At 43.1% G+C, this 27,273-nt stretch overlaps 1 protein-coding gene and 1 pseudogene across 6 annotated transcripts in view; one reads left to right on the top strand and one right to left on the bottom strand.

Annotated features, from left to right (window-relative positions):
- TTC7B (tetratricopeptide repeat domain 7B) overlaps positions 1 to 27,273 on the bottom strand; it is a 269,079-nt gene that overhangs the window by 153,965 nt on the left and 87,841 nt on the right. For all 6 annotated transcript variants that reach the window (XM_039469191.2, XM_039469195.2, XM_039469190.2 and 3 more), the window contains one exon: positions 1,893 to 1,971. In XM_039469191.2, coding sequence (XP_039325125.1) covers positions 1,893 to 1,971 — 79 coding nt within the window. The remainder of the gene's footprint in view (positions 1 to 1,892; positions 1,972 to 27,273) is intronic.
- Positions 1,373 to 1,491, top strand: LOC120364210 (5S ribosomal RNA; annotated as a pseudogene).

The following is a 27,273-nucleotide window of genomic DNA, read 5'->3' as shown; positions in this document are numbered from 1 at the left end:
GCTGCCCATCCTGTCTCACCCCCATAATTCTAGGAAAGCCCAGCCCAGCTTGGCCATCTGGCCCCATGAGTTGTGTGTCTACATCTTAAAACTCTGGAGATACCACAATGAAGTCATTTCCTGTGACATGAATCTCTCAGCCTTGCCCAACTGAATTATCTCCCACAGCATTTCAAGGATTCATGATAAAGAAAGGACAAAAGCATGGGTGACAAAAGATAAATTGCAATCTCACATAAGGTTGCTGCATCAACTGTGACATGTGGCATTTGCTTAGTGTTTAATAATCACCAGTCCTCCACTCAAACACCCACTGGCTGTGGCTCTGGAGGGCAAGTTATAGAGGTCTACCTAAGAAACGTCCCCAGATAGGAAAGTAAAAGGATTGAAAAGGAAAAGAAAGAATTCAAGTCAACAGGAGAGCCGAACTGCTAACCAACCGGTTAATTTAATTATGTTTTATAGTTCTCTTCTAAGTTTTATAATTAATATAATTAGCCAAACAACTAGCACCCCTCAGGATCCAATCTACCTTATTCTGTCTGGGTTTGGTATGAATCATAAGCATACACCAACCCCTCAACACCCTGGCAGCCAGGAAGGCCTATATTCTACCTGCCTTAACAGGTGCATTCTCATGTTTCAGCAGAGAACGCTGCCAACAACAGAATGCTCAGAACCATTAGCCATCAGAGAAGTGTCAATCAAACTGCAATGGAATATGACTGCACTCCCACCAGGATGGTCACACCTAAAAAGATAATAACAACTGCTGGTGAGGGTGTGGAGAAATCGGAACCCTCATAACTGCTGGTGGGGATGTAATATGGTACAGCTGCTTTGGAAAACAGTCTGGCAGCACCTCAAATTGTTAAACATAGAGTTACCATATGACCCAGAAATTCCACTTCTAAGTAGACAGCCAAGAGAAAGAACTCCTATGTCCACACAAAAACTTGTACGTGATGTTCACAGCAGCATTACTTGCAACTGCCCAAAAGTAGAAACAACGCAATGCCCATCAGCTGATGAATGGATAGATACAACGTGATATATCCATACAATGGAATAGTATTTGGCAATAAAAACTAAAGAAATACCGATCATGCTGTGACACAGGAGCCTTGAAAGCATTATTCTAAGTGAAGAAAGCCAGTCACAAAAAGACCACAAATTAGCCAGGTATGGTGATGCGCGCCTGTAGTCCCCGCTACTCAGAGGCTGGGGCAGTGAGCGGAGATTGTGCCACTGCTCTCCAGCCTGGGCAACAGAGCGAGACTCCATCTCAAAACAAAAAAACAAAACCACAAATTGTGTCATTTCAGTTTCAAGAAATGCCCCAAATAGGCAAATCTATAGAAACAGAAAGTAAATCTATAGTCATGCCACCCTCAACGTGCCCCATCTCGTCTGATTTCAGAAGCTAAGCAGGGTCAGGCCTGGTTAGTACTTGGATGGGAGACCGCCTGGGAATACCGGGTGCTGTAGGCTTATCGGAAAAAAAAAAAAAGAAGAAGAAGAAGAAAAGAAAAAAGAAACAGAAAGTAAATTAGTTGTTGCTAGGGCCTAGAGGGAGGAGAAAATGGGGACTGACAACTAACAAGTATAGAGTTTCTTTTGGGGACGATTAAGATTTCCTGGGGTTAAATATTAGTGTTAGCCAAACAACTCTGTGAATATGTTAAAAGCTTTAAATGGGTAAACTGCTATTTATAGATTATAAATATATGTCACATATATATCCATTATGACACAGAAGTGAAAGGCTTGCTCAAATTCACAAGCCCAGTGACGTATGTTTATATGTCATATATATTTATAATACATAAATATGAGAGAGTATGAACGTGAATACCCCTGCTGGCCTCGGTCAAGTCACTGGTCACACTCACCATTCGCAGGTTTTGAGTCGTTCTCGTCTCAACTGCTCTGAGAAGCTCTCTAAATCTTCCAACTCCTCTTGTCAAGTTCCTGCGTGCACACAGAATTTGATGGTTTTCATCCGGCATGGATTAATATCAAATATTGTATATGCATGTTTCAATGCATTTTGTCTGCATAAAAGCTGTTGGCTAGATTTTAAGCAAATGATTACTCTGCACATGTTTAGTCGTCTTTGGGTAAATGAAAAATTTGACCTAAGATTTATGGCCCGTTTTGTTTTCTAACCCCTAGAATATTTTCCCTAAAAAATAAAACACCGAAGATCAGTTGAGGCCAACAAATTAAAAAGCAAGATCCCTTAGAAGAGTCTGTGTTCAAACTCTCAGTGGCTCTGTAGAGTGGGAATGAATTGTAGATTTTCATTTAAAAGGTGGGAGACAACACTGGGCAAAAGGGCCAGGAATATGAGCAAGCCACTGTGTGCACCGTGGGCAAAGATAGAAACACGAAGATGAAAGGTACGGCAGGACAGGAACTCTACCAAGCAATCACTCTGCCTCTTTGAAAATGTAAATTTATCAAAACCCAGTAAACGCCTCAAACCAACCCTCCTCCAAACCCCACACTGACAAAAAGAAGCAAAGGCTCAGAGGTCCCTTCTGAGAGTGAGTGCATGACTGGAACCCGAGCTTCCTGAGTGTGAGCAGTGCCCACCTCATCTCACTGCCACTCACACCCCACAGGGACACACTTGGTGACACATCTCATTAAGGGACAAATAATTCTTCTGTAACATCCTGGTCAATATTTTGAAGCCCCACTTCTCTCTGAAAGCTGCGTCCAGCCTGTTCAGCTAGGAATGCCCCCCAGCCAGTCCCTCTACATTAAGCACTGCCATCACCTATGATATAACTAGGTGATATTTATAACTTGCTCATCAGAACAGATCTCATCTTTCCAAAAAGCCACAGCGCGGGTCAGCCGGTGCAAACGTGTCAGCTAGCCTCTGTAGGCTGTGGCAGATGCTCGAGGTATTTGGCTCTCTTCTTGGATGACATTTTGAATCACGCAAAGGTATTAAATCAAGCTGAATGTGGGTTCTGTAAGTTACAGGCCCTCGTGAGGGCTATTAATTCGCATCTTATACCTGCATGACATCCCAGGGCTCTCATTCACAAGAATGGCCCCAGAACTTAAAGATACTGGCTTATTGGCATAGGTACATAAATACTCCCATAGTCCTCTCACCCACTCATATCAGATGATATCAGATCAGAAGCTTGATGGCGGCATGAAAAGAAAAGCTGTGCTCCGGACGCCAAGCAGCACTAAAGGAAACCTAACAGAGATGTGAATAAACCTGGGACACGCAATCTACTCTGCTTTTTCCTTCATTTGTTTTTATGGGATCCATGTTCACAGGCAACAAAGTACATTTGCTTTGGACTGAAGCTCAGTTCTCTTAAGTAACATGGAGGGAAGGAAATAGCTACAGTAAACAAGGGATGGAAATGGATATGGTAGTCTAACTTTGCTCCAGAATCACGGGTTAAACTCCTACTAGGTACAGGAGGAACAGTACTTGGAATTGTATGAAATAAGATGTGACCAAGGCAACATAACTGGAGACCCTGGTTGCAGGGGCTGATTTACCAGGTAGAAATCAGGCCTCGAATAAGCAGTATCAAACCTAAATATTATAACCCAGGGAAGCCTACAAATAGGAACTGGCCATTCAGAATGTTTCCAGTGTCCTAGGAAACAGAATGAGCTACTTAGACAGTTACAGAGGCACAGAATTTTCCAGCTATAAATGATCCAAAGAATCTGGTCCATTATAACACAGAAGTAAAGGGCTCGCTCAAGTGAGAGAGTGAGCTGGGAGCTTTCGACCATTCTCTGCTATCTTCCTGGGTACACAGAAGCTCTAAAACAGAAGTGTAACTCCAGAGAAAGGAACAGAATACGAACCCAAGAGTTCAGGTCTATGTTTTGGATCATTAATATGCAAATTACTTCATGTATTTATAACATAAATTCTGTGTGCCCCAGTGATGACAGCTAATGAGATACTCTCACTCATGACTGGTCCAAAACTGGAAAGAAAATCTCCTGGTCCAGGTGAAGAAGTCCAGTGAATGCGGGTAAAAAGAGATCAATGACGAATAGAGAAATGCAATTCCCTGGTAAGGTGCAAGAGGGTTTCTGCCGCGCAGGACCGAGGCCCTCTGGTGGAGGAACGGAGGAAGTCTCCGGCCCTGAAGGAGGCCAGGCTGGATGAGGCAACGCAGCCACTGGGTGCGTATTCCCAGTTAAGCCTTCGAAGCAAATACAAGTTTTTCTCAAACTGTTTTTAGTTTATTCCTGGAGAGAGTTTAGGATTCAGAAGCAAATTCCTCCTCAAGCTGGGAAGAATCCTGCTTGTAAGCAAAGAAGCCACAGTAACCACAGAGCGGAGAAACCTGAAGCTATAGCCCACTGCAATCAACGTGGCACCCAGAAGGGTCCCCTGCCCACCACAGATCAATCCAACAGCAGAAAGAGGTGAAACAGGCACATCTTAAAGTGCCCAAATGCAAAACACAATTCTCAGGAAAGCCTATGTCATCCAAACATGTTTAAATCACATAATTTAAGCGATTATTCAACTAATCGCTTCCACTGTTGCCATGAGAGCAGAAAAAGAAAAACGTTAAAGTACATGGATAATCAGAACAAAAGAAGGAAGTTAACTTGCAAGAATTCCATTCCAAATGCTATGAGATAACCCAGTTTGAGAGCGGCAAACAAAACCCACATGATTGCCTTTATATCTCCAAACTGTTCGTTTATTCTTAAAATGTTGAGATCAATTAAAAAATCTAGAAGGAACTGTTGCTTAAAACTCCACTGCAGAATGAAGATAAGAGAGCCAAGGAATCTCCCAATCTCCCTGTTTTTTGAGGGTTTCCACAGACCACTGACATTAGGTCATTTATTCCATGTCAACACCCTTGCCTGAGACAGTGCAATGATGTCAGAATTCATTATGGTAAACTATTCTCAAAACAAATGTTCCTGCCAGCATTCGCGCAGCAGGCACTCTGGCAAGCTGTCAGAACTTGGGGTTCATCTCCTGCACTTTGCTGCACAAGCTTCCTGAGCTGGGTGCATTTCCTTCCATGTGGAATGGTTCCCAACAGCTCGGCTGGGACCAAGGAGGAAAGGGCCGGCGGGTCCCCAGAACACCAGCTGCTTGTCCCACCTGACAGGCAGGCAGAGCTCTGCTTTCGCTTACCAGTATCACGGTCCTCAGCCCATGATGGAGAGCTCAGGCCACGGTCCCACAGCCTTGCTCTCATTCAAATCCTTGCTCTCCCGTTGGCAGGAAAGCCTACCACTTTTCATGGGGACAGAGTCTACTCTTCCCTTGACCTACTTCCATCCTTTCTTCTATCTTTCGCATCTGGTTTCATCCTCCTCCTGCTGAACCTCCTTCCAGGGCTTGTCTGCTGACTTGCCAGCACTCGACCCTCCCTCTTGACCCTCTATCGTGGCAACGGGCTCCCGTTTCCCCGTGGGCCCCATGGCAGCAACTCTCCAGGCTGGCCTCTGAAATGGACATTCTAACGTAGGAGCTTATCGCGCCTGGTTTGTTCCTGTTCTACGACTCTGAACCACATTCTCAGCTCTTTAATATTGCCATCTGTCCCTCTGTAATCAAACCAAGGGGGAAATGTAACTGGGAAGAAAGCCAGAGCGCCAAAATCAAAATGGAAAACCAAGTCTTGGAGAAACCTGGGGACTTGAGAATTGTTTCAGCTTGTGATGGGTGGTTACTTCAATCACGAGCTCCAAACGTTTGTTGTTGTGGTTGTGGTTGTTGTGCTTCTTCTCCTTTTATTTCTTGAGACTGGGGTGGGAAAAGACAATTCTTCCCTTTCACTTGTCCTTCCAAATTATCTTCAGACCTCAAAATCTGACTCGGGCACCAAAACACTGAAATTCAGTATCACCCGTCATTGTCGTGCAAACTCAAAGTAGTGGTGTGAATAAAAGACTTTTTCTACTGAACGTCAAATTCCTGCGTAATGAGGAAAAGGTAGCCCTGATAGAATCTATTCAATATTTTTTTCTCCTCTGTGGCTGAGAATTTTATAACTAAAGATCAGACACAACAAGTCAACCCAGTAGGTCTCAAAGAAACCGTCTGCCTTTCTCCGTGTTTTCTTCTCACCAGCTAGCACTCCTGAAACGCTGAAGCAGTAGGTTACTTCAACAATGACTGAGCAATGTTTCACAGCAGGGGCCAGGTTGGTCCCTGGGGACACACTGCTGAGCAGGGGACACCATCCCTGCCTCAGGGAGCTTAGATGGTTTCACATCGCCCACCAGAACGTAAGTGCCTCCAAGACAGAGACCTTGGCTTTATTCACCAACATAACCCAAGCCTCTGAAACAGAGCCTGGCACACTAGAAACACTCAATTAATATTTGGTGAATGAAAAAGGACCATCGTTAGCCGAATGAACCAAGACTACAAAGGGATACATTCCCTCCTGTTTCTTGTCTCCTTTCTCACTGAGCACAGCCCAGCAGGCAGCAAGGCACTGCACTCTCTTAACTAGAATGGCTTGTATGCCCTCAGGGGTTTCCTAGCAGCCTGGAGACCTGGGGGAAAAGTACTGCTACAACATGACACGTTGGGCCTAACAACTTCTTTTTTTTTTTTTTTGAGACGGAGTTTCGCTCTTGTTACCCAGGCTGGAGTGCAATGGCGCGATCTCGGCTCACCGCAACCTCCGCCTCCTGGGCTCAGGCAATTCTCGGGCCTCAGCCTCCTGAGTAGCTGGGATTACAAGCATGCGCCACCATGCCCAGCTAGTTTTTTGTATTTTTAGTAGAGACGGGGTTTCACCATGTTGACCAGGATGGTCTCGATCTCTCGACCTCGTGATCCACCCACCTCGGCCTCCCAAAGTGCTTGTAATCCCAGGGCCTAACAACTTCTAGAGAGCTATGTGGATAAGGGAAACGTTCCTGCCTTTGTGCCTTCACACATGCTTCTCTGTCTCTAGGGTTAAGACCCAGGGCCGAGGCCAACCTAGATAACACTTCCCACATTTCCACACTGATTTTCATTGGAGTTTCTATCTGTTCACCAACCAAACTGCAATCATCGTGAGACAAAGGCCCCCTCCATACCCCCCACTCCTTGTTTCAACTGCCTCACAGAGCCAGCCAAGTACCTGTAACATTTAATAAGCTGGGCAACCCCAAAAGAAAGAAAAGAATGAGCACAATCTAATGTTCCCAGACCCCTGTCCCCATCTCCTTGCTGAAAAGAGTTATCTTAGTTACAAAGGAGACAACCAGAGCAGGGACTTGGTGTACCATGAGACAGAGCCGACGATCATAGACATGTACCCTTATGGTATGTATCTGGTTTTCCGGAGTGGTAAGTGTTGACAGTGACAATGTCATTCTGGACACTGTCAACATCACTCTGGAAAACCAGATACATAGTATGTATCTTCTAGGTCCGTCACTTTTAGTTCTCAGGCTTGAGAATTTATGTCACCCTTAGCATCATCTATCTTAAAAAAGTCTGAAATCAAAACCAGATAGCCAGATCTGGAAAGTAGGAGAAGAAAAGATATCCTTCACAGTCCAAAAGGACACCGTGGCCGGCTGTCAAGGAGCTGTTTTTCCCAGAATGGAGTCCAGCCTGCCCCTCTGTACACACTCTCCACCTCGTATCCAATGGCACACATTTGTGAAGACAGATGGCTTGCTGCAGTCAGGGGCCAGGGATCAAACCCACAACCTTGGCCTCGTTAGTGAAGGGCTCTCTCTGAGCCACGGAGCGAGCCAGCTGCAGCCCGGATATAGTGACGGAGGGTGCGGCAGCCATCCACGCCGGGACGTGAACAAGCAGGCGAGGCTTCCGGATGTCTCATCTCAAACCTAATGAGAGCTGCACTGGGCTTAGCAACATTTTTTGGACTACCTCAGTGACTGAGGCTTCCTCGTGACAAAAGCAGAGTCAATTATACATCTGGTCACCCGGCCAGGCGGCCAACAGTGCAAGGAGTAGAGACTACAGCCCAGGCAGCAGAGGTGGTATCAGAGACATAAAGTCAAAGAGGTCACAGAGAGCAGCTTCTTGGAGTTCCTACTTAATGGGCCAGGACAGGAAGACACAAACAAGTTCTTCCAACATGGCGTGCACAAGCCTATGAATGAAAGGTGGCCAAACCTCTCTGACAGCCCGGCCAGAAGAGCCACTCGCCCTTCTGTCCCTTTCCACTCCCCTAAGCCCCGAGTCTCTAAGATATATGAAGTGTCGAAAGGCTTGCACCGTCTCGCATCCTTCCTTTCAACCTCTGGGAATGAGTCAAAGAATATCAGTACTCATTCCAAAAGAAATACATACACACACACACACACACACACACACACACACACACACACACTGAAAAAGAGAGAACATCCATACCTACTATGCACTAAGAAGTGAGGCAGTGAATGCCACGGTCAGCCAGTCAGCAGACATGATTCCTCATAAACTTGTATTTTAATGATGTTCAGTTTAACCCTAACAGTATCCAAACATACGTGGACTCCTCAACCTAACAATACTTAAACCAATCAGCACTTATCTATCATATAAGGATTGTCCTTCAAAGTATTCACCTAGGAATCCACATGCTTATCTACATACCTGAACATCAAGAGACAAAACAGAGTCGTGTGGTCACAGACCCTGGAGCCAGACAGCATGAGTTCAAGTCCAGGCTTGGCCATTTATTAACTGTCGACCTTGGGCAAGTGCCTGTGCCACCGTTTCCTTATAAAATGAAAATAACTGTACCCACCTTATTGCTTTGCTGTAAGAATTAAACTAGTCAATACATGTAGGAAGTGCTTTTTAAGTATTTGCCATTATTACTTTTATTATCCTCAAAACTCCATCATTGTTTAAAACAAAAAACTTTTGGACTTCTGGAATCCATTTTCCAGTCAATTTACAGCACATGAAAAATCTGCTTTATTTCTTTGGAGTCATTTAATTTTGAAGGAAAAAAAGATATTCCCCAGTTTGATGCATTGATACTCTGCTATTTACTGAAAGTCTACCACGTGCCAGGAACTCCCTACATAATTCCCAGGTCTGGCTCGCAATGACGAAAGACAACTTCACTAATCAGTTCTGGGTGGCAAAGTCCCATAGGAAAAGGACTTCTGGCCATCCCGTCCAATCAGTCAATTGGGCTGTGGAGAAGAAAAAAAGGCAGAAAGGAGGTCAAGGGGAGGAAAGTCCTTCCAAATGCACCACGAGCACCTGTGAAGTTCAAGTGCAAGGATCAGAGTGCCACGTTCACTTCCATTTCAATTAGCAGAAGACATGAGAACTGCATTTCCAGCGCAACACTGGGGACCACATTTCAAAGCTATGACAAGTGAGAAAAAATCCAAGGAGATCATTTGAAAGAAAGGGGGGGGAAAAAAAAAAGACCATTAAATGTGCAGGAGTCAGTTGGCCAAACAGTTTCAGAAGCCAAGCAGGTAGTAGAGGTAGGTGAAGAGAGACTGTGGGTCAACAGGTCTCCCAAGCCTGCAGGCCTCCAGTTCGAAACCATAACACAGAAACTCAACAGGGAAGGGAAGATCTTCGCCATTAAATTGGTAAATAAAAGCCTCCAATGTTTTCTTGGGGAAACCAAGCAGTGCTGCTTGGTTTGCGGCAGCATGGTGCCGGACGGGATTCTCACACGTTCTCATGAGTGGGCCAGATAACCCGCCTGGGCCTGGGAAAGGCAAATCTGCTGGGGAGAGAAGACAAAAAGGGCAGAGGTTGAGGAGGCGCATGAGAAGAAGGAGCGCAAGCATGCATGGAACGTGAGCCATTCGGGAACACGGAAGGGGAATGAGTACCACGTGCCAGGCACGCACCGAGACGGGGAAGGACTGGGCAGCAGGCTTCGCCTTGTCTCTTCCTCATCTGCAAAATGGGACTCACACCTACTTCCCAGGCTGAATGAGATGGCACCTGGAAAGCTCCTGAACCAATGCTCAAAAACATGTGACTCTCCCTCCCTTTCCCCAACCAGCTGCTGCTTCTCACTACCCACCATCCGGTCCTTCATTCCGCATAAAAATATTTACTGGCTAAAAGCCAAAAGCAGCCACTAGTGTGATTGCGACCCTTTGGTTTAATAGAAAAATATGCAGAATCAGGACTGGTTTCTATTAGGTACTACACCAAACTCTTCTTCTCAATTGTAGTTTTATACCTGAGGAAACAGAGGCTTAGAATTATCAGGGAGCATGCCAATGATCACACAGCCCACAGCGGAAGAGCTGGGATTTGAACCCAAGCCCTATCTGATGCCAATGCTAAGAAAAGGTGAAGATGATCCCTGTCATGCAGAAGTCTGCAGTCACACTGGAAAATGTGACTACCTCCCATGACACAAAACAAAAGCATCTCAGGGACAGGAGAGCAGGCTGGGAAGGCTCCCAACGGCACAGGCCAACTGCCGTCTCTGTACCTAGACACATTTGGCTGCAAAGAAGGGGATGGGATCCTACTGGAGTGAATGACAAAGGGATAGCAGAGGATTGATGCTGAGGGGTCAGAGCTTCACAGCAGAAACGGAACTCAGAAGAAAGATGGTGTTGGGGGAAAAGACGAACATTGATAAGATGGTGACAACACAGAAAAGGCTCTGACCACAAGCCAATCTTCTAAAGTGAATTCTTTCAGCACACAGCACCTCATTTTCATTGCACAGTACCTCATTTTCATCACACAGTATCTCATTTTTATCACACAGTACCTCATTTTCATCGCACAGTACCTCATCTTCATCGCACAGTACCTCATTTTCATCACACATACCTACCTCATTTTCATCGCACAGTACCTCGTTTTCATCACAGAGCACCACATATGAATCACACAGTACTTACCTCATTTTCATTGCACAGTACCTCATTTTCATCACACAGTACCTCATTTGCATCGCATAGTACCTCATTTTCATCACACAGTACCTCATTTGCATCGCACAGTACCTCATTTATTTGGCTCTTTCTAGTCAGAGCTCACACTCAGACAGGGAGCTCAGGTTTACCTTGGCTCTATCTATAGGGGGAAAAAAAGCTTTGCTAAGCACTTTAGCAGAACAAACATGATCTGTGAAGAGAATATTTAATTTGCTCAGGGGAATAAGCTATTTTCAAGCCCCTCTAAGCCATCCAGAGGAGCTGCCGTTTACTAATAAACCATTGACAAGTTAATTAAAATTATTCCACTCTCTCATCTAGAAAGTCTCCATAAGAGACTGGGCTCCTTCAGGACAGAGACTGGGTCCCTCCCACTAGAATGGAGTATGATTCAGCTGCACACCTACTCACGAGGCTGTCGTGAGGATGAAAGGGCACAGTCTCTGCCCAGGAAAGGTGAGCCATCAGCTTCTGAAATGCCGCTAGCTGGTTCCATGCCATTCCCCAACCCATTATTCCAGATGGCTTGCCAACCAACTTAGTGAAGCAGGCAGGAATTTGTTACTTGCAACTGATAAGGAGGGAAACTGAGTCCCAGAGAGAGAAGGGGGGAAGTCTGGCCCAACAGCTCTGGGAGAAGCTGAGCCAGGACCTGACTCCCAGCCTCTAGGTTCCCATATAACAATTATATGGCTTAGAGGACTATTAGAAGGTACACACCCTTGTAACCAACACCAAAAAAAAGGTAAAGACATCTCATCCCAATGAATAGTCCCCTCCATCTATAAGTAACAGCTACTCTGACTTTTCTGGTTAATTGCTTCATTACTCACATATACATCCCTACACTACAGTCTTGTCCACTTTTCTTCACTTGATGATTAAAATCACTTACTTTACACATTCCCACCCCCCACCACCTCTTTTTCTTACAACTTATCTGCTAGAGAATCAGAACTGTTCGGCCTATAGTGTTCCTCACTGGCTGGAAAAGTGCACACTCATGCTACAGTTTAATACATGCCTTTGTTCTCTGTATTTCCTGCAATTTGGCAGCTGGATCTGGAGGCTTGATCCATTCAGGGTTGATCCCTTTGGCAAGACTTCAGCAGTGATGGGCTCTTGTTCTGACAATTAACAGCCCTTGATGTTCAGCACTTACAGCATCAATCTCCCGGGTGAGAGTCTAATTTTCTCACTGCATCTTCACTTATTCGCTGGAATAATTTTTATAAGATGTTTCATCTAATATTTGGCTTTCTAGTGGCTTAGTACACATAGTAAAATGCTTTATGTTTTCTATTTCTTTGCTTAGTTTTCAAAATACTGAAGTAGAACTCATGAACTTACGCTTATTTGATTAGTCTATTGCAATTTTTTTACCCTTTTTGAAATTCAAACTGTCCTATAGTTGACTCGAGTCCTTTTAAAATGACCTAGAAATCTGTGATAGTTTCTTTGCTATATGGATGTATATAAAAGTGTTTCAGGAGCATCTTACATATGTCCTGCCCCAGAACTGGAATGAGGTTTCTTTTATTGAAATCTAATATTTCAAGATCACAATCTAGGAGCTAGGGATGCTCCCTGCTAATGGTTCAGTCACCTTAGCCAGCTCTTCTCTCTCTCTCACATACAAACACCTACTCACATAATACATATTTGTGTATATATGCACACGCATGTACACACACACACATACATAGACACAAATACCTCGGCTTTCATACTGCTATTTCCAGTTTGATTACTCAGATTCAGGACTACAGTTTTTCCTAGACTACTTCTATCTTAAATCTGTTTTTGCCTTTCTCCCATAGCAAGAATCCTCATTCTCAAGGACACAGGGGATGATAGAATTAGAACATTCCGTAACTATTCAATTGCTTTATTCCATGTTATATGAGAAGTTTCAGAATGATACTAATAATACCACCATCAATTACTGTCGTGATCTGTTATCAGTGATCTTTGATGTTACCATCATAACTGTTTGGGGACACCATAAACCAGGGCCATATAAGATGGCAAACCTGATCAATAAATGTTGTATATGTGATCCACTGACCGGCCATTCCTCGTCTCTCTCCCTTTCCTTGGGCTTCCCTATTCCCTGAGACACAATATTGAAATGAGGCCAATTCATAACCCTACAATGGCCTTTAAGCATTCAAGTGAAAGGAAGAGTTGCACGTCTTTTACTTTAAATCAAAAGCTAGGAATAATTAAGATTAGTGAGGAAGGTATGAGGAAAGCCAACACAGGTTGAAAGGTAGGCCTTTTGTACCACTTAGCCAAGTTGAGAATGCAAAGGAAGAGTGCTTGAAGACAATTAAAAGTGCCTACTCCAGTGAACACACAAATGATAAAAATAAAACAATAAATAAAAATAAAAAAAAGCAAAAGAGTCTTATTACTGATAGGGAAAAAGTTTGCATGGTCTGGATAGAAGATTAAACCAGCCTCAACATTCCCTTAAACCAAAGCGTAATCCAGAGCAAGGCCCTAATTCTCTTCAATTCTTTGAAGGCTAAGAGAGGTGAAGAAGGTGCAGAATTAAAGTTTGAAGCTAGCAGAAGCTGGTTTATGAGGTTTAAGGAAAGAAATTGTTTCTATAATATAAAAGTTGTAAGATGAAGTGCTGATATAGAAGCTACAGAAGGTTATCCAGAAAATCTAGCCGAGATCATTAATGAAGGTGCCTATAGTAAACAACAGATTTTCAATGTAGATGAAACAGGCTTCTATTGGAAGAAAATGCTATCTACAACTTTCATAGCTGCAGAGAAGTCAATGCCTGGCTACAAAGTTTCAAAGGACAAGCTGACTCTCTTGCAGAAGCTAATACAACTGGTAACTGAGTTGAAGCCAATGCTCATTTACCATTTTGAAAATCCTAGGGCCCTTAAGAATTATGCTAAATTGACTCTGCCTGCCCTCTATAAATGGAACAATAAAGCCTGGATGACAGCACATCTGTTTACAGCATGGTTTGCTGAATAATTTAAGCCCACTGATGAGATCCACTCAGAAGAAAAGATTCCTTTCCAAACGTTACTGCTCATTGACAACGTACCTGGTTACCCAAGAGCTTAAATATTTTCATGCCACTAACACAACATCCATTCTGCAGCCCAAGGGTCAAGGAGTAATTTTGACTTACTCTATCATAGATTGTGATTCCTCTGCTGGATCTGGGCAAAGAAAATTGAAAACCTCTGGAAAGGATTCACCATTCTAGATATCACTAAGAACACTTGTGATTCATGGGAGGAGGTCTAAATATCAACATGAACAGGGGCTTGGAATAAACTGATTCTAACTCTCATGGATGAATTTGCGGGGTTCAGATCTTCAGTGAAGGAAGTATCTGCTGACATGGTAAGAATAGCAAGAGAACTAGAATTCTGAGTAGGGTCTGAAGATGTGACTGAACTGTGGTGATCTCATAATGAAACTTGAATGGATGTGGAATTGCTCTTACAGATATACAAAGAAATATATTTTGAAATGGAATCTTATCCTGGTAAAGATGCTGTTGAAATAACAACAAAGGATTCAGAATATTATATCAACTTAGTTGATAAAACAGCAGTAGGGTTTGAGAGGATTGATTCCAATTTTGAAAAAGTTCTACCGTGGGTAAAATGCTATGAAACAGCATTGCATGTTACAGAGAAATCGTTTATGAAGGAAGAGTCAATCGATGTGGTATACTTCACTGTTGTCTTATTTTAAGAAATTGCCACGGCCATCCCAAACTTCAGCAACCACCACCCCATCAGTCAGCAGCTATCAACATCAAGGCAAGACCCTCTACCAGCAAAAAGATAGGATTGCTGAAGGCTAAGATGACTATTGGCATTTTTTTAGCAATAAAGTATTTTTTAATTAAGGTATTACCTTTTTCAGACATAATGTAATTGCATACTTAACAGACTACAGTATCATGTAAATATAACTTTTATATGCACTGGGAAACCAAAAAATTCACATGACTTGCTTTATTGAGATTATCGTGAAGCCAAACCTACAATATCTTTGAGGTATGGCTGTATTCAAACTTCTGAAGAAAAAAACAAAAACGATACCTTGCCAATCAAGGATTCTATATCCAGTGAAACTGTCACTCAGAAATGAGGACAAAATAAAGACATTCCCATCTAAGCAAAAAGTGAGAGAATTCATCGTTAGTAGACCTGCCCAATACAAAATTTTTAAGAAGCCTTCAGATGACAAGCAAATGACACCAGAGGGTGGTAGGAATACACAGGAATAAACTAATAAAAGCACCAGAAATGTAAATAAGTGGGAAAATATAAAAGACTATATAAATATTATTTTTTATCTTTTAATTTCTGTAAAAAAAATTGTATAAAGGGGAAATTAATATATTTTTTACAACACAAAGAAGACAGGAGGAAATGAAGCTATATTGGAGTAAAGTTGCTAATACTGAAATTCAGTCAATACTAACTTGAAGTTGATTATGATAGTTTCAAGATATAAATTATAATCCATAGAGAAAAGCAGAACTTTTTTTTTTTTTAGATAGAATCTTGCTCTGTTGCCCAGGCTGGAATGCAACAGAGTGCGATCTCAGCTCACTGCAACATCTGCCTCTCAAGTTCAAGCAATTTTCATGCCTCAGCCCCTTAAGGAGCTGGAATTACAGGCATGCACCACAACACTCAGCTAATTTTTGTATTTTTAGTAGAGACAGGGTTTCGCCATGTTGGCCAGGCTGGTCTCAAACTTCTGACCTCAGGTAATCCACCCGCCTTTGCCTCCCAAAGTGATGGGATTACAGGCATGAGCCACTGCACCCAGCTGAAAACAGAAATTCTTTTTCCAAAAAAAAAAATGCAGTTAAAAATCAACAGAGGAATTTAAATAATATACTAAAAAGTATTTTTTAACAACTATTAAAAAGGACAGAAGGAAAGAATGAAGAATCAAAAAGTCATGAGACATACAGAAACAAAGAGCAAAAGTAGTAGGTGTAAATCCAATCAAATCAATAGTTACATTAAATAAGTACGACTAAACATTCCATTCAAAAGGCAAAAAATGTTTTACCAGATAAAAAAACCAAGATCCACCCATATGCTATGTGTAAGAGATAGACACTTTAATTCAAAGACACAAATAGGTTGAAAATAAAAGCATGAAAAAACATACTATGTAAACAGTAACCTTACGAGAAGTAGAGTGGCTATATTAATATCAGGTAAGATAAACTTTAAGTCAAGGAATATTACTAGGGACAAGAGGCATCTATTGAAAACCTACAGCTAACGTCATACTTAATGGTGAAAGACTAAATGCTCTCTAAGATCAGAAATACAATAAGGATGTCTGCTCTTACCACTTTTATTCAACATTGTACTGGAGATTCTTGACAGTGCAATAAGGCCATAAATAGAAATAAAAGGGATCGAGATTGAACAGAAAGAAGTAAAATTGTTTATATTTACAGATGACATGACTCTATATGTAAAAATCCTAAGCAATCTATTACAAAATTATAAAAATTAATTCAAGAAATTAGTCAGTTTACAGGATACATCACCTATATATAAAAATCAAAAGTTTTCAATAACAAAAAATAATTTGAAAATGAAATTAAGAATGCAGTTCCATTCATAATCACATGAAATGAAATAATTAGTAATAATTTTTTTTTTTTTTTTTTTTTTTTGAGACGGAGTTTCGCTCTTGTTACCCAGGCTGGAGTGCAATGGCGCGATCTCGGCTCACCGCAACCTCCACCTCCTGGGTTCAGGCAATTCTCCTGTCTCAGCCTCCTGAGTAGCTGAGATTACAGGCACGTGCCACCATGCCCAGCTAATTTTTTGTATTTTTAGTAGAGACGGGGTTTCACCATGTTGACCAGGATGGTCTCGATCTCTCGACCTCGTGATCCACCCGCCTCGGCCTCCCAAAGTGCTGGGATTACAGGCTTGAGCCACCGCGCCCGGCCAGTTAGTAATAATTTTAACAGAAAATACAAAAGCTGTACACTGAAAACTACAAAACATGAGAGAAATCAAAGAAGAGCTAAATAAATGAAGAGGGGTTGGATTAGAAGATTTGCTACTGTGAATCTGGCAATTCTACTCAAATTGATCTAATGATTCAGTACAATGTTTATCGAAATCCTAACAGGCTTTTTTTTTTTTTTTTTTTGACAGAATTTGGCAAGCTGATTCTAAATTTTATGTGGGACTGTCAAAGACTGAAAATACCCTAAATAATTTTTAAAAAGAACAAAGTTGGAGAATTTACACTATCTAATTTCAAAACTTACTATAAAGCTACTGTATTCAAGACAGTATGATATTGGCTTAAAGACAGACATACAGATCAATGAAACAAAATAGAGAATCCAGAAACAAACCTTCACGTTTACATTAATTTATTTTTTACCAATGTGTCAATGCAATACAATGTGAAAAGAACAGACTTTTCAACAACTAAATTTTACCACAGAAGAATAGTAAGAATACTTTTTTTTTTTTTTTTTTTTTTTTTAAGACAGAGTCTTTCTCTCACCCAGGCTGGAGTAGTGGTGCGATCTTGGCTCATTGTAGCCTCCGCCTCCCGCGTTCAAGCAATTCCTGCACCTCAGCCTCCAGAGTAGCTGGGATTACAAGTGCACACCACCACACTCTGCTAATTTTTGTATTTTTAGTAGAGATGGGTTTCACTATTTTGGCCAGACTGGTCTTGAACTCCTGATTCAGGTGATCTACCCATCTTGGCCTCTGAAAGTGCTGGGATTACAGGCGTGAGCCGTCACGCCCAGCAAGAATACTAAGAATACAAAGAAGCACATGAAAATTTGCTGAACCTCATTAATCATTAGGAAAATGTAAATTAAAATCACCATTGGATACTTCTACAAACTTACTAGAATGGCTCTATTCCAAAAAACTGACAATGCCAAGGGTTAAAGAGAATAGGAAAAGCTGGAGCCCTCACATACTGCTGGTGGGAATGTAAAACGGTAACATTGGATGGTTTCCTAAAAAGAGAAACACAAATTTACCGTATGACCTGTCGATCCCACTCCTATTAATCTACCCAAGGGAAATGAAAACATGTGTTTATAAAAAGATCAGCACATGAATGTTCATAGCAGATTCATTCATAAGAATCAAAAAGCAGGAACAATCCAAATGTTCATCAGTTGGTAAATGAATAAACAAAAATGTTGTATATCCGTACAATGTAATAATAATAGCCACTCCACAATAAAAAGGAGTGACCTGCTGATACAGGCTATGATGGGAGTGAACCTCAGCAACATTATGCCAAGTGAAAGAAGTGAGACGCAATCGACTACACTGTCTATGATTGCATTTATGCAAAATTTCTAGAAAAGGCAAATCTAGAGAGACACAGAACAGATAAGTAGTTGCCTGGGGTTGAGGGTGGCAGTGGGGATTGACTGGAACAGGCATGAGGAACTTTTCAGGCTGATGGGAATGTTCTGAAACTGAATTGTGAAGATGACTGCATAGCTGTATAAATTTTTTTTTTTTTTTTTGAGATAGAGTCTTGAGTCTTGGTCTTGTCAACAGGCTGGAGTGCAATGGTGTGATCTTGGCTCACTGCAACCTCCACCTCCCATGTTCAAGCGATTCTCCTGCCTCAGCCTCCTGAGTAATTGGGATTACAGGTGCCTGCCACCAAGCCCAGCTAATCTTTGTATTTTTATTAGAGACGGGGTTTCACCGTGTTGTCCAGGCTGGTCTTGAACTCCTGACCTCAGGTGATCTGGCCACCTTGGCCTCCCATAGTGCTGAGATTACAGGTGTAAGCCACTGCACCTGGCCTGTATTCATTTATTAAAAACAACAAAATTGTATAATTATTATAGGTTTTTTAAATATATAAATTATACACAAATAAAGCTGCTTTAAAAAATATAGCAGCTGTAATCCCAGCACTTTGGGAGGCCGAGGCGGGTGGATCACGAGGTCGAGGGATCGAGACCATCCTGGTCAATATGGTGAAACCCCGTCTCTACTAAAAATGCAAAAAATTAGCTGGGCATGGTGGCACGTGCCTGTAATCCCAGCTACTCAGGAGGCTGAGGCAGGAGAATTGCCTGAACCCAGGAGGTGGAGGTTGCGGTGAGCCGAGATGCACCATTGCACTCCAGCCTGGGTAACAAGAGTGAAACTCCGTCTCAAAAAAAAAAAAAAAAAAAAAAAAATATATAGCAGCTTCCTTTATGACAATTCCTGGCTATCTCCCCCTCCCCAATTTTCATCTCTATGTTCTCATTATTTTGTCTCTTATATCACTTCTTGATCAATTTTCATTCTGCTCTCAGCAGTTTCTCTTGTAGCAAGGCCTAGTCCCAGAAGAGAGCCCTAATTGGTCAGTTTCAAGTCATCAGAAGGGCCTGACTGCTCTGGCCCCTTAGACCTTGCTGGGCAAAAATCCTCTCATTTTCAGCTGCTAATCTCAAACTGGCCAGGCGAGCTTCCCAGTAAATACTTGATGGCTATTTTAGGGTCTCCTGTTCTCAGGCCCATCAGATGCCCTGCTGCACACAAATACAAATAACATGCCAGCTGTGAGACTGTTGGTAGTGTGTCCCCATCAGCTTGTATGTTGGGGCTCATGAGGATACTCTGCCACCTAGTCTAGCTCTAAATGTTGTTCTGGGCTTTGGCTTTGCTCTCTAGTAGCTGTGTCTTTTTAACGTGGATATAGGAGAAGACCCGAAACTACACTGCCACTGCTGCTGCCATCTTCCCAGATTTCTTAGCTGCCAATTCTTGCCTTTCTCTCTATGGGAGCTGGCAAACCCTCTACCCTGTAGGGTTGAACTTATTTATTTATCAAACCCTTATATAGTACTTACTTGTGTAACAATAATGTGTTCAAAGCACATTGTAATTACTAACTCTCTCTATCAGCCTAATAGCCCTATGAAGGAGGTCCTATTATTATCCCCAGTTACAGATGAAGAAACTGAAACAGAGAGAAGGTGAAGGGGCTTGCCAAGGTCACACTGCTGGTTGGCAGAAGAGCAAGCATGTGAATCCGGGAGCAGGATCCGGAGTCAGTGCTGCGGAGCAGGATCCGGAGTCAGTGCTGCGCAACGCTGCCTCTCAGGGGCACTTAGTATTTCTGGCCTTGTGGATTCAGCACTCAACCATGACCACCGCCCCACCCACTTCTCCCAAGATATCTGTCAGCCGGTATGTTTCTCTCTCTTTCAAAGACCAAGTCCAAACGTTAATTCCTCTAAGAAACCTAATGAATTCACCTAAGCAGCTAACTAAAATACTTCCGCCTTCCTCCCCTCCTTTCTCCTCCCCCAGCACACACCTTCATTATACTGCTTTTCACAGGGTGATATAATTATTGGTTGTGTTAAAGAAAAGATTATTCAATGACACGTGTTAAGGCAGGTAAGGAGGACTTTGTCCAGGACCATCGCGATAGGTGGAGGGGCCACTGCAACTGGGTCTTGCAGTGGGAGGGAGTGGGTGGCTCGACTCCAAATACAGCCTAAACAGGTGAAGATTTACAGCCAACAAGGACGGCGGGGGTCAGTGGGTGGAAAATCACTAAGAGGAAACATCAGGAGTAGGAAAGATTCTGGCTAAACTGATCTAACAGGATTCTTGCTGAAGACGGGCCAGGGTGACCAGATAGCACCTGGGGGATGGGAGAGGATGAGAAACTCCCGTCAGACACTGGGGAGGATCAGGTATTAGAGAATGGGGGATTCTGGCTAAAATGACTTCACAGGTTTTTCTGCTAAAACTGGATTTTACAAGGAAGTGCACAGATGGGCCTAGCAGAAGATTTAGAAGCATAACTGAAGTTTGGCCAAGCAAGGAATCTTTGTCCATTGACATCCTTGTCTTTCCCATAACTCAGAGAATCCTTTCTGTTCATCTTAAATCCCCAGAGCTTACCCAGCAGGCTCTCAATAAACATGCATGGAATTGAGTAGGCAACAGTTGTCTGTGTATGTGTTTTTAATTTACTAGCTCAAAATGTACTTGAAAGCAATATAACTGCATCTTTTTAAAAAGATCTGTAATTCAGGTTTTTCTAAGCCTGGATAATGAGTTTTTCTGGGTATTCTTCAGAAGAAATACAGCTTCGGATTCTTCCTGGTATTTTAACTGCTTATTTCCAGGATGCAGGGATCGCTGCTTCTGATGCTAATTTGCCAGGGAGATTCAGAGGAGAACCAGCTACCACAACTATCAGTCAACCAGAACAGGGAGACAGAAGATGGAAATTATGCCAGGGGGAGGCAGAAGGAGAAAGAGCCAGCAGAAAAAAAAGGTACAGCATGTCCGCGCCAAACCTAGAGAACCATCACCAGAAGGCATTCATGAATAAAAAGTAGAAATTCAAACCCAAAATACAGAGGAAGGTGGAAAAAACAAATGTCAATTAAAAAATAATTTATGACTTTTCTAAACCCTATAATTTAATGCGGGAATTTGCTATGAGAACATACAATCATACTGTAGATTTCCTTATTGGTGGGCAGGTCTATGGCAGACATTGCCATACAAATATAAAGGTGGGTATTTGTAGGCAAATTTATATCCCCTCTCATTTCAATAGAAGGCTCTAGTATATCCTAAGAAAAGTCATAAATTCTCCCAAGATGTCTCAGTCATTTTCTGGGCTTTAGCTCAATCTCTCTGCAATTTTCTCTAACAGCTGACTAAAAATATCACTGCAAAAAAAGAATGGAGAGGAAAAGGATGATTTTTTAAACAACAGGTAGGAAATATCCCTTGAAAAGAGCCAGGTCCCCACCCTCAGCCCACCTTCCTGCAAAATATTAATGCATTTGACACCTAAACCAGGGAAGGGAAAAGGCAGGTAGGTGAGTGAGCTTTGCGCTGGGCCAGGGCCACAACAGGGATGAGTGCTTCCCCCTCCTCTCCTTCCCATCCACCCAGCTTCCCCAACAGATACATCTGGATCCCCTCTGTGACGCAGACATCACGAAATTACCAAGACAGCTCCCCACAGTCTGACAGGCTCAGAGAGGGTGAGACTTGGCTTCCTTCTTGACCAGACAGGATATGAATTCCTCTTTCCCCACTCACATGTGTTGTTTCACTGGTCTGCCCTGGAGGGGCGGCCTGCAGAGGCTGCACTTCAGCTCTCTTGCGGCCTTCTCTGTCCAGCTGCAGCCCATGAGGTTTCAGCTTGAAGGGCTACGTACTTCAAGTCTAAAAAAGTTCAAGTCTGGGAGGCTGTGGGAGCAAATGTTCTCAATCACTAAACCAGGGAAGATGATAGCCCCCTTTCCTGCTGCGGGAACTCTGGAATCCCATCCAGATGTGTGGGTTAGGCACCCTCCTCGTAAGGAGGCCTACAAGACCAAACTTCCACCAGAATAGGCTCTTCCCAGAAAAGACTGTCGGAGCCAGCTTGAGGAACTTCTTATAATAAAGATACCATTATTATATATATCCTCCAACCGCAAAGACAGGATAGAAAGTAGAGGTCCATGTGATCTTTCCAGAAAATGTGTTATTTTTTGCTAAGGTCAAGGAAATTATTTGATGCCCGGCACCCTCCATTCTCCTTTAACAGAATGAGATCATATCCAGGAAGACCTGGGTGGTCGTAGTACAGCTCCAACTTTTCCACAATGAAACAAGAATAGGAGCAGTAAGTTCCATGAAGCCGGTTTGCGTTGTCCTATTCAGCCTTAGATCCCCAATGCCTAGCACGATATGCACAGGTGTTACCTCAACTACTTTTACAGACAGCATGCAACTCTCCGATAGGCATCTATAAGCCACAGCCATCTCAGCTGCAAATGAAGAGTGCATCCATTTACTCATTCATTCATGGATGCACAACTATATCCACCCGCCTCAGCCTCCCAAAGTGCTAGGATTACAGGTGTGAGCCACCGCACCCAGCCCTCCCCTCTTCTTTTGAGAATTTAACCTTAGGTTGGCCGGGCATCATGGCTTGAGCCTGTAATCCCAGCACTTTGGGAGGTCTAGGTGGGCAGATCGTTTGAGCCCAGGAGTTCAAGATGAGCCTGGGCAACACGGTGAAAATCCCATCCCTACAAAAAAAAAAAAAAAAAAAAAAAAAAATTAGCTGGGCCTGGTGGCATGCGCCTGTAGTCCCAGCTATCTGAGGATGACGTGGGAGGATTGCTTGAGCCCCAGGAGGTGAAGGCTGCAGTGAGCTGTGACTGTACCACTGCACTCCAGCCTGGGTGACAAAGCAAGAGCCTGCCTCAAACAAACAAACAAAAACAACAAAAATAATCTTAGGTTAACGTTCTAGTTTTGTTTCCCTAGAAAGCTTAAAAAGATAAAATGTCAATTATGTGACTAGGCAACATTTCCTATGATAAAAATGACCCCTTGATCACTTGATAACTTGCAGCCAGACTGGGAGGAACTCTAAATACCTGATAGGAACATTGTGTCTTTGGGCTTCCCTGACTGTGCTGATTCCTACAACTGAGCATATCCCTTGGAAGACCCTGAAAACTTGGGGCCTGAGATGTGAAGCCAGGGCAGATGGCAAACCCAACCAATGTGAGTCTCATCCTGGCACCTGAGCTGTCACTTGAGGTGGGAAGGGACAAACAGAACAGCTCCTGGTGGCTGCAGGGACTGCTAGGTGCACGATTCATGTGGAAGAAGCCCCTGACCTTTCCCTCCTGGCAATTTTTGGTTCTATTCTATATCTTTTTAAGTAGATGGGTGTCAAAGGCAGCCTATGAAACTCTTGTGAGTTGGAATCTTTCACTAAACCTAAGAAGATCTCTGGTTTATATTGTGTGTGATGCCAGTAAAATGCTAAGGAGTAAAATAAAGCAGAGAATAAAGGATGAGTTGGCTGGGCAGGATGCCCCTGCGGATTCTTTTGGGTCTAAACCAAGCTTGTCCAATCTGAGGCCCACATGCAGCCCAGGATGACTTTGAATGCTGCCTAACACAAATTCATAAACTTTATTTCTTTTTTCTTTTTTTTTTTTTTTTTTAAAGATGGAATCTTGCTCTGTCACCCAGGCTGGAGTACAGTGGCGAGATCCTGGCTCACTGCAACCTCTGCCTCCCAGGTTCAAGCAATTCTTCTGCCTCAGCCTCCTAAGTAGCTGGGATTACAGGTGCGCACCACCATGCCCAGTTAATTTTTGTATTTTCAGTAGAGACAGGGTTTCACCATATTGGCCAGGCTGGTCTTGAACTCCTGACCTCATGATCTGCCCTCCTTGGTCTCCCAAGTGCTGAAATTACAGGCATAAGCCACCGTGCCCGGCCTTCATAAACTTTCTTAAAACATTATGAGATTTATGCACAGACCTTTTTTTTTTTTTTTTTTTTTTTTTTTTAAGCTCATCAGCTATCGTTAGTGTTCGCGTGTTTTACATGTAGCCCAAGACAATTCTTCTTCCAATGTGGCCCAGGGAAGCCAAAAGATTGGACACCCTTGACTAAGCAATAACAGTCACCACTCCCTTCACCCTACCTCACCTTTGCCGGTTAGCTCCTGTTTTCCAATTCATCTTCAGGTTTCTGCTCAGTCACTTCCTCAGGAAAACCTCCCATAACCGCCAATTGTGGGTCAATTTCACTTTAAAATGGATTCTCAGAAATGGATAGCTTTCCTCCTCAATGCTATAACTATCTTAGGTTGTAGTTAGACATCCAAGAGTATAACAATCTGATTTCTCTCTGACAGCAAGAGCATGTCTGGCTGCTCTTCACTTTATCCCCAGCACCCAAAGAATGCCTGGCTCAGAGTGGGAGCTGATAAACACTGGCAGGACAAGTGAATGCCATAACACATCATCTGAAACCAACAGCGGGGGCCACTATCCCTCAGACCACACGATGTGTTCCTGCTGTGTGTTCATTCTCGACACTCCCATCCAGAGCATGACCAAGAGTCTTATATCAGCAACTCTCAGGGAATGAATCTCCAATTATGTCAAGAGGTACTGGGAGATGCTACAAAAATTAAGTTAACTCTGACGTTTAGACACTAAATTATATAACCGTCTTTCTAAAAGAAAAGCTTTAGGGAGAAAGGCTAAGGTAAGAAAAGAAAATAGGATTATGTTTGCCTTTCCTAAAGGCTTAGCCCACTGGTCATTTACTTGTTTTTTCTTCGGCTGGACCAGAAATTCCACAGGGACCATTTGCTGCCAGGATGTTAGTTCCTAGTTCCTAACACATAAATATTTGACAGATGAATAAATATGTGAATGGATAAACAAACAAGAAAGGAATCTATTCCTCCCCTTCTGCTCCCATTAAAATTGAAAACTACTACCCTAGACAAATCCTAACCAATTTACCTGTCAAGAAATTCCAGTTTCTTGGTGTGATTAAAGGAACTGTCACCTGCCTTCCAAGAGGCAGCATATCACTGGTAAACCATGTAGGCAGAGGTCTTTGGGAGATGCAGTTAAACCCCAATCACTAAACTCCTCCCCAGCTTTGAGAGCCTAGAATGACCCACCCCGTTCTTCTGCTGAAACCAAGGAGAGACCAACACGGATGCACCATCTTGCTGAACGCTGATGAAGCTTCCTGAGGGCGTCAGATCTCTAAACTTCACTGAGTTCTAGCACTTGTGACGTACACGGAAAAGCAGTTACCTGTCCCCATAATTCATCACTGAAAAGAGTGGTTTTGGAGTTGCGTAATTAAAATTCTTTTGTTTCCACACTGTTTTGATGGCATTAAGGGATGAGCAAGACCTAGCCCACATTTAAACAGAAGAGAGAAGATCTGGCCGATGCTTTTTATGCATACATAATTACATCTAGACTTGCTTTATTTTTATTGTTTAATTACATGAGACCAATTGGAAGATGACAGACTGGCTTTTTAAGGTCCCTGATTTTCAAGTGTACTGTATTGCTATGCTGCTCCTGACTCCATTTTCAAGAGAGGGGACTGACAGGGCATGGTCAACATGGCCCAGCTGATGAGAGGACTGAACTGGAGCCAGGAGCAGGAGGACAGGTCCCAGCTCTGCCCTCGTCAGTTGTGTGACCCTGAAGAAAATCATATTACCTTGTTTATCGACTGTTTCCCCAATGATACGTAAACTCCATAAAGCCAGTGACTGGGTCTGACTCATTCACTCAGAAGAGTATTTGGCACTAGTAAGCAACATGGGAAGGGTCTCCACCAATGTGTGTTGAATAATTAGTGAACGGGATTTCTCTGAATCTCATGTATCAAGAGAAGTGATGGAAACAAATGCAAACAGCTGTTGGAGCTTCCGGATTTTTCTGAATCAAAACTGCACTATCAGTTCAACTATTACGAAGATCTCCCTTCAAAGTGAAACGACTCATGAGAAGAGTGTGGAACATCGGCCTAGGTGAGTCAAGTCTTCAGACACGTGAGTGCCTAGGTGACACGTGGCATCCCCAAGGTGGCCCCTCGCTGGCCAGGCTGCAGGAAGGTGCCCTATACCTCACGCTGCTCGATCAACTTTCATTCTGAAGCTGCTGAAGCAGCTCTCACACAGACTCCCTCCCGGCTCCATCCCTTCCTCTATCACCCCCACCTTCCTGGCATGGCTCCTGTTGAGTTTAGAATGTAGCCTGTGGCTGAAAACCAAGTAAAATGAATGTGATCCTATTGAAATGGGGAACATGGCTCTGGTGGCACTGGATTCCTGGTGGCCAGATGAACTACCCTGTTCTTGGCCCTTCCCAAAACCCCACCTTCAGGATCCAATGGCTTCTCCACACCTAGAGAATGAATTCCCTATTCCTTAGCCTGCTGTTTAATCTTCCACCATCTCTACCATCCATCCTTCCAGCATGAACTCTACCTTAGAAAAGAAAATGGAAGCGGAGTAACATTTCTGGGAAGTGGCTGGTGTACCCAGCTGCGCTTCGTCCTCTTACCATCTGCTCCTCAGAACCCTGTCCAACTTCTGCTCTTACCACTCCACCAAAAGTCTGTTCAGGGTCACAGATGTCTGCCATGGAATCTAATCCAGGGGTCACAGTTCGGTCTTCTTTATTAACATCTAAGCAACGTTCAACACAGGTGATCACTTCCTGTTTCCAAGCATAGCTTCCCCTTTAGGTTTTCATGAGGACACACCCTCAGGGTTTCCCTCCCACCTCTGGCAGTTCCTTCGCAGGATCCTCCTCCTTTACTCAACTTCCAACTCTTGCAGGTCCTCAGGCCGAGTCCTGGACTGTCTTCTCTCTTTACTCTCTGTCCCCTCACTGATCTCATCCAATCCTCGGGCCTTAAATATAATCAATATGCTGAAATTCTCCATTCATAACTGAAGTCAAACCCATCTTCTAGGCATGTGTATCTGCTTAGTTGACACTTCCACTTAGATATCTCATGAGCATCTTAAACCTGACATGCCCAA

Source organism: Saimiri boliviensis, chromosome 2 (genome assembly GCF_048565385.1).
Source record: "Saimiri boliviensis isolate mSaiBol1 chromosome 2, mSaiBol1.pri, whole genome shotgun sequence".
Lineage (NCBI taxonomy): Eukaryota > Metazoa > Chordata > Mammalia > Primates > Cebidae > Saimiri > Saimiri boliviensis.
The sequence above is the reverse complement of the archived record's forward strand: the minus strand, read 5'-3'. Positions and strand labels throughout refer to the sequence as shown.